This window comes from Caretta caretta, chromosome 25 (genome assembly GCF_965140235.1).
Source record: "Caretta caretta isolate rCarCar2 chromosome 25, rCarCar1.hap1, whole genome shotgun sequence".
Taxonomy (NCBI): domain Eukaryota; kingdom Metazoa; phylum Chordata; order Testudines; family Cheloniidae; genus Caretta; species Caretta caretta.
This window is the reverse complement of record NC_134230.1, coordinates 19,172,932-19,186,504: the sequence shown is the minus strand read 5'-3', so window position 1 is coordinate 19,186,504 and position 13,573 is coordinate 19,172,932. Positions and strand designations below refer to the sequence as shown.

The window sequence follows — 13,573 nt, the reverse complement described above, 5'->3', positions numbered from 1 at the left end:
GCGTGCCGAGCCTCTTGGCTGCCCGTATGTGTAGGAGCCGGAGAGGGGTCATGCTGTTGTTCCGGGAGCCACACGGAGCCACGGTATGCAAGGAGCGGGGCAAGCCCCCGACTCTGCTCCTTGCCTGGAGTGCCGGAGCGGAGCAAGCCCCGGATCCTGCTCCCCAGCGGGAGCTCAAGGGCCAGATTAAAATGTCTGAAGGGCCGGATGTGGCCCCTGGGCTGTAGTTTGCCCACTCCTGGTTTAAAAGCTGGGGCATAGCACCGGTCCTGTGGATCCATGACAGCTGGGTTAGGCAGATGGGGAAGCTGAGGCCAGACAGGTGAAGTGACCTACACAGTGAGTCAGTAACATAGGGATGTAGAGCCCTGGGCTGGGCTCCTAGGCCCTTAGACTACTAGAAAACACTTCCAGCAAAAATATCCTTCTAGGTTTTAAGTTTCTGGCATCTTGTTTATTGCAGGGGTGGGGTGGGGGCATGTCCATTGTGCGTGTTCACTTTCATACGCCCGAAGGAATCATGCTGTTCTGTAGAATAAAACCCCGGGGCCCAAATTTGACTCTCATTAAAAATCCCACCCTAATGGTTTTCCCCTTCCCTAAGTGGATTCATTCGAGCGCAGCTTGGAAAGAAGCCAGGATAGAGCTGTCACATGGCTGCAGCCACTTCCGAGTTGTCACCCCGCTCACTGACTGAGAACAGCACCAGTTCATAGGGACACGTGCACCAGTTTGACCCTCTGCTGCAGCAGGGGACAGAGCCTAGTTTCTAAGATTCTAGCATTACATTCCTCTCAGCCATAAAATTAATTGTACAAAGTCGTTATTACTTACATGAAGTGATATCAAAATACATTTGGCATAAGAGGCTTTGGATTGCAGCTGTCTGGGCCAGAGCGAGGTGCCTGTTCCTGCCCACAGCACTTCGACATTCATTGTTCCTTTGTCTGCATTTAAACAAAGTTTTCTCTGTGTGATCCCTGTGTTTCCTGTTGCAGGGCTGATGGCAGAAGGTGGTCACTGGCTTCACTACCCTCGTCTGGCTATGGGACTAACACCCCCAGTTCCACTGTCTCGGTAAAGCTATCCAGCCGTCTGTAACAGGAGAGGGAAATCTGAAATAGTGGCCTGCCCGGTGTGCCTGCCTCAGTTTCCCTTTCAGTTCTCAGAAATAATCTAAACGCTCCTTGAATATAAATACAGCCCTTGGAGGATTAATTTAATATGAACAAAAGCCCTTTGTGCACAAACTGTAACAACACAAGTCCCCACAGTCCATCCATGAGAAACCTCAGCGTCTCTCACCACGCTTTCCTCTCTGGTATGGTGCTAGTGTCCCGCAGCCTCTCTAAGGTCCTCTGGCTTCAGCTCTGTAGCCCAGAGAACCAGCAGGCATCTGAGCCTGCAGCCCTCTCCTGCTTTCTTTGGCATGGGAAGATCAGCAGCCTAGCCCCATCTGGTCTTCTCAGCTTCCTGGCTCTGGTTCTCTGGCACCGGAAGGTGAGCTGGGTGGCCCCCTCCACTGGCTTCCTGACCGTTCCTCCCTCTTTCGCGGGAGGGCCTCATGAGCCCGGAGACCTTCTCCAGTCTCCTGGTCCTTGTTGCCTTCACCTGACTCACCCAGTCTGTCTCCTCAGGCCCAGGTGCCTCTTTTAAACCTAATTGGGAATCAGAGGCTCTGGACTTGCCTCCCTCCGAAGGGGCCAGTGCCACCATGTCCCATGGGGTTTAAATTTCCCCTGAGCTCCATAGTTTCCCTTCCTCAACATCGCATTCTCTGGGGCTTCTCTGCATGGCCAGATGTTTTGTTCAGATGTTATTTTTACAGTGTGCATCTGAGTTAGCTGCAACACTTTGTAGATGGCGGGTTCTTTTGTCGCAAATTAATACTGGGGGCTGCATGTCTGGGTTGGGGTGTACTGTGGAGCTGTTTGGGGAGCCCAGGGCTGTAACAGAAGAGGATGCTGCAGACTGGGACTGAGGAGCAGCTACAGAGTTGTTCTGTAGGGAGCTAGAACAGCAGAGGAGTTGCAGGTCAGAGTTTTCTGGGGCAGCTGGCGGTGCCTGATCTCATGGTGTTTGGGGGCTAATGCAATGCATTTTTCACACTTATGTGCAGCGGATTTGGGAGTGTTTGTAAAAAGCAAGGCCCCCAGGTTGCCTGTCAGGATTTCCAATCTATTAAAGGAGTGTGAGGCAGCTGTTTCTAATGAACTGTTTCCATCCTGCTCCAATGGAGGAATTTAGCTGTCTCCTAACTGCTTGCATTTGTTGTTCTATCCAGTCGTCTTCATCCTCTCAGGAGCGTCTGCACCAGTTACCATACCAGCCCACCCTTGATGAGCTGCATTTCCTCTCTAAACATTTCCGCAGCACAGAGAGCGTCACGGACGAGGAGGGGCGCCGTTCACCCTGCCTGCGGCCACGATCCAGGAGCCTAAGGTATCCAAAGCCTCTGGCTGCCCCTGGGCTTTCCACAGTGTGTGTGTGCGTACATGTATGTGTGCACACGTGCATGAAGTTGTGTGTCTGATGCATGTAAAAGATGCTGGTGAAGGAGGCATTTCATTGTCATAGGCATTGCCAGACTGGAGCAGGCCCATCTAGCCTGGGATCCTCTGTCTGACGCAGGCTGGCTTGCCGCTTCAGCGGAAGGTGCGGGAAGCCCCCTAGTGGACAGTTATGGACTAGCCCCGTCACAGTTTGGCTGTACCAATAATGCTGACCACCAGTCTGATTCTCTGCTCTCCGTGAGAGTCTGGGGGTGTGAAACTTGGTATTTCTTGTGCTTTACTACACAGACCGTGTTCTACAGAAATGCCACTGCTTTCCCTGCAGCACTTCCATGAATGGAAAATGGCGGGAGTTTAATTCCAAAGCACAGTGCAATAAATCTCACGCTAATCCTGTCGGCACTCCCTGCCTCTCGGGGGGCTCTCCTCTGGACTTGGAGTACAAGCCATACACAAGTCTGCTAGCATGAGGCTTTTGTTGCTGGAAACTGTTTACGCCTGAAATGCAGGCTCTTGAGGCTGAGATTACAGAAGCTTTGTTTGAAGCGCCTTGTTATGTTGTTTGTTTTTGTGTCCTTCAGTTGGGACTCATGCCTTCACGCTGATCCTTGGGTGGGTCACAGCAGATTGAGAGGTAAATTCTCAACTGATCCTCAGATCAGATCAGGGCATACCTGATAGTCTGTCGTTGCAGACCCTGCTGCAGGTTGGGATCTAAGTCAAGAGGCCAGGAATCAGACTTACCCTTGAAAGATTTAAAAAAATCTGTTTATGTAACTGGATCTAGAAGCATTATGCATATTAAATAAAAGCTAGGTGCTCTGAGTACATCTGTTTGCAATGCCTTTTTTCTTCCCTCACCCCTGTTCTCCCCAACCATTGCTTTTTCAGACCCAGGGCCGCAAGCAGGTGTACAGCATTCTCAGAGATTTCAGACATGCAGTGTATTTGTGTGTAGCTGCATCTGTCTGTTCCCTTCTTGTACATAGGCACATTGCATGAAATTCACAAGAAAGGTCCAGCATGGGAGTGGAGCAGAGAAGTACAAGCAAGAGTGCCTGGCAACTCCTCCTCAACTTCTGCAACTGACAATAGACTAAACATGCAGACCTCCTGAATTTGACAGTGCCCCTTCATAAACTCGCTGTGCATTGGAATGTCGAGTTTCCATTCATTGGTTTGTTCTCCAGTTGTCAAATGCAGCAAGTGTGCATCCTTACAGGGAATATTTCAGTTAAATACTTTTTCCTGTTGTGGAATGTGTTTAGAGGCCTCATTAGTAGGGCGAGAGCTGTAATTGGTCCTGGGCTTTGTTGCCTGAAATTTCATTAAAATTAGATTAATTATCTCAAGGGCTTTACAAGTGGATGAATGTTTTACCAAAGAAATGCTAGTTATATGACTGCCATCACTTGTACTTAGAAAATACAAAGAGTCCCTCGCTAAGCTGTGGCTTACTTCTTAGTTACTGAAATGAGAATGGGGGGAGAGTTGAAACTGGTCTTGATCTTGGCATTTGTTATATCTTGGTTAACGAGTAGATGCTGCTCCCTGTATCTGGCTTTGTGTAACAGGATTAAGATTCCAGTGGTGGCGCTGTGGCCAGGGGAGAAAGAAGGGTCCGCTGAATTCACTGGTGGGCTAAAAAAGATAAACAATTCATGTGAAGATCCCTCTGTGCCCTGCAAAGAACAAAAATCAGTTGTTTTGCTGCCAGTAGTGAAAAGACAACTATATCAGCAGATCGAGAGGCCCTGGGTGTCAGGCATGCTGGCCTGCTCACAGTTGGCTGTGGTCTAGGCATCTCGCCAGTGGCATTATAGTTTGCTGTCTGTAATACTGGCATTAGGGTGGGGACTGGGACAGAAATTATAACCCTGAGGGAAAGAAAAAGGACAAGCCCTTTCTTTAATGGACACATTAGTCTCTCAGCTCTGGAGATCTAGATTCAAAACTACCTTGGTTTATAAATGCCATGAGTCTGGAGGTCGGAGTAGCTTATTGCAGACAATTATTCAGCCCAGACAGCTGCCAGGCAGTCTCTTCCATCGACCAGTCTCTCCTCCCGGAGACTAACAGCTAGGGGTGCAGATTGGGAATGTGGTGGGGGATGTTCTGTGAGTCAGGAATGATGAGCAGTTCCAGAGGGGATGCTTCAGGGCAGCAGTGAGTTGTGTTGCTGTTGGTGGGAGGGTAGGGTGGTGGGGGAGCTGCAGGCAGCCATTGAGGTGCATTGGGGAGCTGTATTTGGGGGTGGAGGTGCCCTGGGAGAGTCACTAACTGTCAGGATGCTGAGTGCTTGGTGTGAATGTGCTTTAATGGCTTGTGAAACGTAGCAGTTGAATAGAAAACAAAGTGTGATGAGTCTCCAAAGGCACTTAAGACTGCACAAACCCATAATTACTTGGTTTTCTGAAGATAAACCTGTTTTTTTTCCCCCCAGCCCTGGACGAACAAGTGGAGCTTTTGATAATGAGATTGTTATGATGAATCACGTCTACAAGGAACGATTCCCGAAGGTAACTGCCCAGAGCTCAGAAAGATTATTCAAACATAATGTATCTTCAGCTTTTCAGCAATTTTGTCTCCAGCAAAATCATTTCTGTTCTTTATCCTGGGACAAAAGGTGTACCTTACAGGGGAGGTGTGTGAGGGGGCTGGAAACCTGATGATTCACTGGGGGAAGAGCTGAAGATTCATAATGTCCTCTCCTGGTCACTGTGGAGCATGTGTTACTGCAGCAACATAAAACTCTCATTAACAGTCTCTGGAGACCACTTCTTGGTTAAAACAATGTCCATGTAAGCACGTGAATATTGTGCTGAGATTTTCAAATGAAACAATATCAGTGCAGTTACAGCACAGTCTAAAATAGTGAGACATAATATCACAAAAGCAGGGAAATTCTCGTTCCGGCTGTTTGTACAGCTGCAATGGTCCTAGGGTGCCATGACACAGCTCAAAGTCGCATACATAAGAGGAACATTCTTTCCAGCACATCTCTAATGTGAGGATCAGTACAATTATTTTGTATGCCGCTGGCATGCTGCAGTCATAAAAGACAGCCCAGTGCGTGCCAGGCTCCGGTTCTGTGCGAGCTGGGATCCAGGCTTATGTGCTGCATTGCTGGGCACAGCAGCTCATAGCTTCTGGCAGCAGGTTTTTCCATTTTGTCAGCTGGCAATTTCCTGGCTGCGGGCCTGCCAGGGGAGATAATAAACAAAGTGACAAGCCCCTTTGTTTTCATCCTTCCTGTGGTTTCACATGCTTCTACTTAAAGGTTTATGGGGAGAAAGAGCTGGTAACTGCTGAGTGCCAGATCACTTGGAAATGACCAATCTCTAATGCACTGTCATACTGAAACGCCTGTCCTGTAGCTAGGAGTGTTTGGACCACAAGGGTCTACTCTGCAATCTTCTCAGAAGGATGTTCAGGAATATGTGTGTGTAAACCCCAGGGCCAGAGCATCAGCTGGTGGAAACTGCCATAGCTTCAAGTTCACTCCAGCTGAGGATGTAGCCCCTAGTGTAAACATGCTGCACTTGTGTAGGTCATGGCTTGCCCCAGGGCAGCGCACTTGCAGTAGGAGTTTGCACTGGGTCAGCTGTGCTGATGGCTAACACCCGGATGTAGGCTCAAGGTCTCAGTCCCACTGTAGTCATCTCCTGCTCTGCCCTGCAGGCCACAGCGCAGATGGAGGAGCGCCTGCAGGGGACCATCACCAGCTGCTCGTCGAGCAGTATGCTGCCCCTTGCTGATGGCGTGCTGGGGTTCATCCACCATCAGATCATTGAGCTGGCCCGAGACTGTCTGGCCAAGTCCCAACAAGCTCTCATCACTTCACGCTACTTCATGGAGCTGCAGGAGAAACTGGAGAAAATGCTCCACGATGTGAGTGTTTGGATGTTCTCGCAATCCCCCCCTCCTCCCAACCCTGGCCCCCCCACTGACAATGGCTGTTTGGTGACCTCAGCATTCGTCTCATTCTCTGCAGGCCCAGGAGCGTTCAGAGAGTGAGGAAGTGAGGTTCATTGACCAGCTGGTCAGGAAGCTGCTGCTAATAATATCCCGCCCTGCCCGCCTTCTGGAGTGCTTGGTAAGGAGTACTGCGTGGCCTGCCAGGCTGTCTGCACGTGCAGGTCTGTCATGGGTATACCTCATTTGGAGGCTCATTACTCATGGAGTAAATTGGAAAGAATCACTTCGCGCAGAACAGCTCGATCTACATTCGTGCACCCAACAACTGAACAGCAGTGCAGCTCCTCTGTCGCGTACACAGTAACTGAGTAACCCTAACACAAGCTTCACTGTACTCGCTAACCCAGCCACTGGGCTTCAGACTCACTGTTAGGGAACTTGGTTAGGGACCAGAGAGAGACGACAAAGACAATCAGATCTTTAGATCCATGTGTTAAAGAATATTACAGTACAGGATGGGAATTACAGTGAGGTGGGAATGTCTAATCTGTTTTCCTTTTCTTGTCCATCTCTAGCTTTTATCCATTACACTTAATCTCCAACACACATTCTCCTTTGGTTATTAATCCACCTTGAAAACCTAAAGTTTTCAGTGGTGTATTTCCAAATCTCTCTCAGTAGGGCTAGTCCGAGAATTATTTACAGCCAGAAGGAATAGTAGGTATGCCAGCTCAGGCATACAGCCAGCTTGCCCCCTGAATTCTGGGACATGGGCACATGGCTGGATTTTTCAACCAGGGGGGATTACACTGGAAATGCAGACACAATCCCAAGATCAGGGGAGCTATGGTTCTCCTGCAGAATTCTGATGCCCACGTAGCATCCCGTAACTCCAGAGCTAAAGGGAACCCTATCATTACAATCTACGATAGTTACTCTAATTCCATTTAAGAATATGTACATGCCTGTGTACTGTGATGCCTGTGAGTTGTGGTGGGGGAGGTGCTTTTATTTAAAGACACAAAGGGAGAACTCACTTCTTGACTGCACTTATTCTCCTTTGGCTAGGAGTTTGATCCTGAGGAATTCTATCATCTTCTGGAAGCCGTGGAAGGACATGCTAAAGTAGGCCAAGGAATAAAAACTGATATCCCGCGGTACATCATCAGCCAGCTGGGGCTTGCCAAGGACCCTCTGGAGGGTAGGGATATTTTACAGCTCTTGGACTGTGTCTCGCTGAGTGATCAGGCAGGGAATCAGGAACAGGAGAAGGAGCCTCTTGCACATGGCTGCTGCCAGTTAGTCAGAGTTAGCATGTGTTGGAAGGTCTCTGCTACTCCCAGGCTAGGAGCTGCCCAAATCCGAAAAGTCACCACTGCAGTTAATGCTAGTGTCAGCTTTGCTGACATTCTCAGCCAACGGAGAAGGACTGAACAGGCTCTTCTAAGGGTGGTCCCTCCAGGGCAAAGGGGGGGGGGGGTGGCATGGCAGCCTGGTGTGGAGAGATTTGTGCTGCCCCTGCCTGTGCTGAAAGTGCTCCACAGACAGACCGAGAGCTTGTCGCTCCAGCACACCTTGCTGCTGGGCAGAATGACAGAGATGGACCCTCACTGTGAAATGAAACCAAAGCAGATGCGGCAGGACTGTCAGAAATCACTATGCAGTCAGCAGGTCAGGTCTAGGTAGCTGTTGGTGTATCCTCTGGGAGGCCCTTTCCCCTCAACTCTGGTGAAGGTGCGTAAGGCAGTAACCCCCCTCTCAGTCCCGCAGTGCAGGTGACTACTGCAGGATGGGATTTGTGCTTTCTCCCCAATGGATCTTGCTCTTTGGTAAGTGTATAAACATTGCATCACCAAATGTTAATTGCCCAAGTGTTAAGGTTCCGATAGCATCGTTAACTCTGCCTCCTGTTCCTTACACATTGCATTGGAATAGATGCTTATGAGGCCAATCAGGAGATCTCTCAGACCAACAGGTAACTCTTTCTTCAGCAAGTTCTGTCTGATACTGATTGGAATTAGCCTTGAAGTTGTTGTTGTTGGAAATGTACCTCTCTAGATGCTGTGGTAGCAAGGGTTCAGATGGCATGATTGCCTTTGCAAGGATTAGCGCACAGTACTGAAGCAGTCTGTGCAGGGATAAACGTGCATCAGCTTCCAAACCCACCCATGCTCGGACTGTGGTAGTGGAGTGGGATGTGCATTCTAGGACTGTATCCAAGTCTCTCTATGCCAGAACCAAATTTTCCTTCATTATCGCTTGCTACATATTAAATATTACTTTCAAGAACACTTAATCCATGGGAAGCCAAGGCCTGTGGGGGAATCATAATCCTTGAAGAACACTGAAAGGATGGTGCAGAGTAGATAGAATTGTATAAATGTTTAACCCCTTGATGCCAGGACCCTGAATTTCCCAGCAATAATGGCTAAAACAAAAACATACAGACGTTGTGTGGGCTCCAGGCAGGCAGACATCAAAGAAACATCTGAACACAGAGCGCGGTATGGATGGTGACACTTTCTACTTTCAGCATTAGTTTTTGTTAGTGATGAAGGCCTCAAAGAGCCTGAAGCTTCCATTCTGACAGATATCTGTGAGTCAGGCTGCCCGCTGCCTGCCAGCGGGCTTCCTTGTGGTGTTTTGGTGTTCCCAGCCCTGGGAAGAACTGATCCTGGACTTGCAGAGGAATGGGTGAGAGACCAGAAGTTAGTCAAGCACTTGAGGATGGCAGAGGCTCGATGTGGGCAAAGTTTTGTATCTGTTCTTCTTTATCCAGACCAGTTTGCTGATCCCACATATATAGCAGCCCATCACATCCCCTTGAACAGTCAGAATATTGGCTGCAGAGGGATTGTGTGTGCAGCAAACCCAGACAATGTAGTGGGAGTAGGCCAGGAAAAGCATCTCTGCAGCTTCTGGTGAAGTTGGCACCCAGTGCAGGTTGCTCAGTGAACTTGTGCAAGGCATCTCGTGTGTAGACAGCACCTTCTGCCAGCCTGATACTAGCTGCGGCAGCAGGGTCAAGCCTATGTCTGGAAAAGGTGGTTAATTTTCTAACAAAAAACTTCCCCGGAAGGGAGCAGTGTGCAAATCTCAGTGGAGTTCCTTTAATCCAGGATAGACAGGTTTCAGTTCCTCCTCCCTCTGAAACAGCAGCAGCGTGTCTGTGTGGTCTGTTGAATTCCTGGCGGCTAGCTCTTTCCGTTTTTCTGCAGAAATGGTTCAGCTGGATCATTTTGATAGTGGGAACACCATGACCCCAGAGAATGACGTCTCCCATGAGGTAAGACCATCCAGCCTGAGTTAGTATTCGCATTTCCCAACCAGCTTCTCTGACACTTAGCAAATTAACTCTTGGCATGCCATATAAGGCAATGCCAGGAGGCTGTCTACATTCCCAGGGAGCTTGGAGTTTGAATTGTCCATCCATGGAGGATTGCTGAAACTGTGTGAATTTTTGAAGGTACATGTCTCATGGACACCTCTATTCCTGTACATGGACCCTCCAGTTGGCACCTGGACATGTGGAACGGGCATGTGCTTGAGGCAGTTTTGACTTGACAGTTCACAGTTTGCAAAGTGCAGTTGATTTCTGATGTGGTGGCTTCTAAGGATGCTGAGCAACAGCAGCCTCCTTTGAGTGTAGGTCTAGGTTTGCTTTTACTGGTCGGACTAGCCCCTTGTAGCAAGAAAGCGTCCCTTCGTGTGATGGGTACCATAGGGGTAGGGAAGGGTGGGCAGGAGTGTTTCCCAGGGCTAGTGAATTGTGGAGGGGAAGCATACGCAGTATTTACAGTCACAGCACTGGGATGTGAAGAAAGATCAAAACACCCCTTTGTGTATGTCTCATGCAGAGCCGGGCCTCAGCTGCCACTTCTCGGAGGAAACCCTGTGAGAGTGACTTTGAGACCATCAAGCTGATCAGCAATGGGGCCTATGGGTAAGTTGGAGAGAGCCTCTGCTTCAGTGCAGGGCGCTCAGGAGCTTACAGGCTTGGGGCTGCGCTGAGCAATCCACTTATGACCGCAAACACTGGCTTCTTTTTGCAAACGATCTAAGTGTGAACTAATCATCTTAGTGTTGGGCCTGGCCTGAGCAAGACCAGCTCCCCTAGAAAGCAGGCACAATGGTGGCGAGTGCAGAGAGACACAGAGCAGGCCAGGTATCTCACTTACTATGTCAGTCTTGGCACTCCAACGCGACTCCATTGAGTGTGTCATTACAGCTATTGCACACAAATCCTCCTGGCGAGGAGCAGCTTGCCACGTCTGACAACAGCGCCTGCCTCACTGCTCGGGTTGTAAATAAGGCCAGTGTCCAGTAAGACAGATGCAGCTGGCAGCCTGCTTGGAAAGGCCCATTGTAATTGACCTACTTGTCAAATTCACCCTTTGCACATGTGGAGCACAGTGCTTGGCAGGTTAGAGGCTAACCTCCAGAAACCCCATGCCAGAGTCCTCAGTGAATGCTCGCTCTCACTGGGAACTACTCTAGGTGGCGGGAGATGCAGGGTTTTCTGTGCTTTACAAGTGTTTTGAAGCAACAAGACCACTCTTCTAGTCGATAAACTTGACAGCAGCTGCTGGAGCCCCATGCACTCAGTAATGAACCCTGCGGTGCCTGCAGCTTGGCGGGTGGTCTCATCGCTTTCTCCCCTCCTAGGGCCGTGTATCTGGTGAGGCACAGGGAGACCAGGCAGCGTTTTGCTATAAAAAAAATTAACAAGCAAAACCTCATTCTGCGGAACCAGATCCAGCAGGTGTTTGTGGAGAGGGACATCCTCACGTTTGCCGAGAACCCCTTTGTGGTCAGCATGTTTTGCTCCTTTGAAACCAAAAGGCACCTGTGCATGGTGATGGAATACGTGGAAGGTGAGAGCCAAGCTGGTCACCCAAGGGCTGAATGGTGACTTTACACTGTGGTTGTTAGAGCAGATTTTTAAACCTTAACCTGCCGTCTTAGGGTAGGAAAACAAAGATCCCCAACGTGAAGGTTGTGGCCTGAGAATGCTTTTAGCTCTCATGGCCATCAGGCCCCACAGTGCTGAATGTCTGTGTGATGTCCTGTGCGAGCACGTCACGCTGCCCTCTGCTCCCCGTGCCTGTCCTGTTCCTGCAGGAATGGAAAATCCTTCCTTCCTTCGCAGAGCAGAGACTCAAAAACCATCTGCTGCCCGTTGAGAGAGGAGCTTGGTCTGTGCACACAACTTGGAGACAGGTGCTCCTTGTGTTTCCCTCTCTCTGCCTCTGTTTCCCTCTCTGTAAAATGAGGTGGTTAATACCTCCTCTCGGGGTGCAGCAAGGATTGTGTGTGTTAATGTCTCTGGTGTGTTCCCTCCGCCAACCTCTCCTGTTCATCTGCATCCAAACACGTAACAAACATGCATTCACCAGGTAACCGATGTCTTTGAGCTGCAACAGACCCTCCTTGCTGGAGTGCCCTCCGATATGTCTCAGTCTTAGACCTGCTGTTCTCAGCTTGTACCAATGCAACATCCCCAAAATTGGAGAGCCAAGTACCACCTGAAGCAGCAGCAGGGCCTGGCAGATGGGTGGCCATCCAGGTTCAGAAAGAAACGCTTTTCTGCCATATGCAATTGGCCAGGTATAGCATTGGGTTGCGGCCACTCTGAGGCAGTATCCAGGACTTGAGAGCTCAGGGGTCTGATTTGGTGTAGGGAGGCCTACATTCCTGTTAAGAAGAGGTTGCTTGAAATACTTCAGGATGCCCTCAGCCCAGTCCTGCATGCTGCACAGTTGCCTGTGGCTCATGGAGAGTTTGTATGTTTCTGTAGGTGGGGACTGTGCCACGCTACTGAAGAACATGGGTCCTCTGCCAGTCGACATGGCCCGGATGTACTTTGCAGAGACTGTTCTAGCTCTGGAATATCTTCACAACTACGGGATTGTGCACAGGGACCTGAAGCCTGACAAGTAAGGACAGAAAGGGGGCTCAGGGTTGGAGGAGCATGGACAAGAGGCTGTCAGATTCTAAAGCGGGGAAGGAAGGAGGGGTTTCCTTTGTGTCCCCTTTCCCCATTGAGAGTGGTGGGAGTTGCTTCTGGCTGAGTGATCCCAAGTCAAGACCATGGCATGAGCAGAAAGCAGCCAGCCTTTTCAATGTAATTCTCAGAGCGGGGCCCTGCTTCTGCTCTCTGCTTTGTACCAGGCTCTGCTAGGGAGTGAGCCAGTGAGATTACGCATACATCTTCTCTCCTGCAGTTTGTTAATCACTTCGATGGGCCACATCAAGCTAACAGACTTCGGCCTGTCAAAGATTGGGCTGATGAACATGACCACAAACTTGTATGAAGGGCACATTGAGAAGGACACTCGGGAGTTCATGGACAAGCAGGTACATTCAGGATCTTGGTAGGCTCAGATCCCATGCTGTAGTGGGTGGGGCCATTGGTTCAAACCATCTCTCTTGGTCCCTGGGGAGAGGGTGGGAATCCTGTATCCATCTCTCCCCATCTCAGGGAACCAGCATAGTTCTGGGCATGCTGCAGCAGTACCTGGGCTGCTATAGAGAGCAGAGGTTCCAGTATTACCAACCCCTCTTTGAATGCAGGTGTGCGGCACTCCCGAATACATTGCGCCAGAAGTGATCCTCATACAAGGCTACGGGAAGCCTGTCGACTGGTGGGCCATGGGCATCATCCTATATGAGTTCCTCGTGGGCTGCGTCCCCTTCTTCGGCGACACCCCAGAAGAGCTCTTTGGGCAGGTGATCAGCGGTAGGTCTCTAGCAATGGTCAATACCCTGAGTCCATCCTCTCGTCTTCGTTCCGGAGGCTTTCTGGGTCTGAGAGTTCCTAGCCCTTCTTTGTCTTGGGTTATATCAGCACCGGGTCTGGGGCGTTTGGGTATTCGGGTTAGTGCTTCTGGCACACTGAGACTCTGAACCATGCGGGCACCGCTTCCTATTATAGGCCGCAGAGCACAGCTCATCTGCGTATTAACAATGATGAGATTTTGCCCTTCTCTAGCCTCTTCCATCCGTGGTCCTCGAAGGGCTGTACAAACGCTTACCAATGAACATTTGCCTGCAGGGGTTCGTGGGCTTCTCTCACGACTATGGCTGGGCGTTGGCGCAGCCCTGGCTTTGTGGCAGGTTAGAGTGCGCAGCTGGCTCGCAGG

At 50.0% G+C, this 13,573-nt stretch overlaps 1 protein-coding gene across 10 annotated transcripts in view; it reads left to right on the top strand.

Moving 5' to 3' along the window:
- MAST3 (microtubule associated serine/threonine kinase 3) overlaps nucleotides 1–13,573 on the top strand; it is a 74,525-nt gene that overhangs the window by 46,913 nt on the left and 14,039 nt on the right. For 6 of the 10 annotated variants that reach the window (XM_048830594.2, XM_048830590.2, XM_048830587.2 and 3 more), the window contains 12 exons: nucleotides 999–1,077; nucleotides 2,285–2,442; nucleotides 4,957–5,032; nucleotides 6,195–6,404; nucleotides 6,487–6,609; nucleotides 7,500–7,632; nucleotides 9,650–9,717; nucleotides 10,289–10,374; nucleotides 11,097–11,305; nucleotides 12,229–12,367; nucleotides 12,656–12,788; nucleotides 13,005–13,170. In XM_048830594.2, coding sequence (XP_048686551.2) covers nucleotides 999–1,077; nucleotides 2,285–2,442; nucleotides 4,957–5,032; nucleotides 6,195–6,404; nucleotides 6,487–6,609; nucleotides 7,500–7,632; nucleotides 9,650–9,717; nucleotides 10,289–10,374; nucleotides 11,097–11,305; nucleotides 12,229–12,367; nucleotides 12,656–12,788; nucleotides 13,005–13,170 — 1,580 coding nt within the window. Of the gene's footprint in view, nucleotides 1–998; nucleotides 1,078–2,284; nucleotides 2,443–3,588; nucleotides 3,691–4,956; nucleotides 5,033–6,194; nucleotides 6,405–6,486; nucleotides 6,610–7,499; nucleotides 7,633–9,649; nucleotides 9,718–10,288; nucleotides 10,375–11,096; nucleotides 11,306–12,228; nucleotides 12,368–12,655; nucleotides 12,789–13,004; nucleotides 13,171–13,573 lie in introns of those variants that run through there. The other 4 variants (XM_048830591.2, XM_048830589.2, XM_048830592.2 and 1 more) reach the window with 2 other exon arrangements.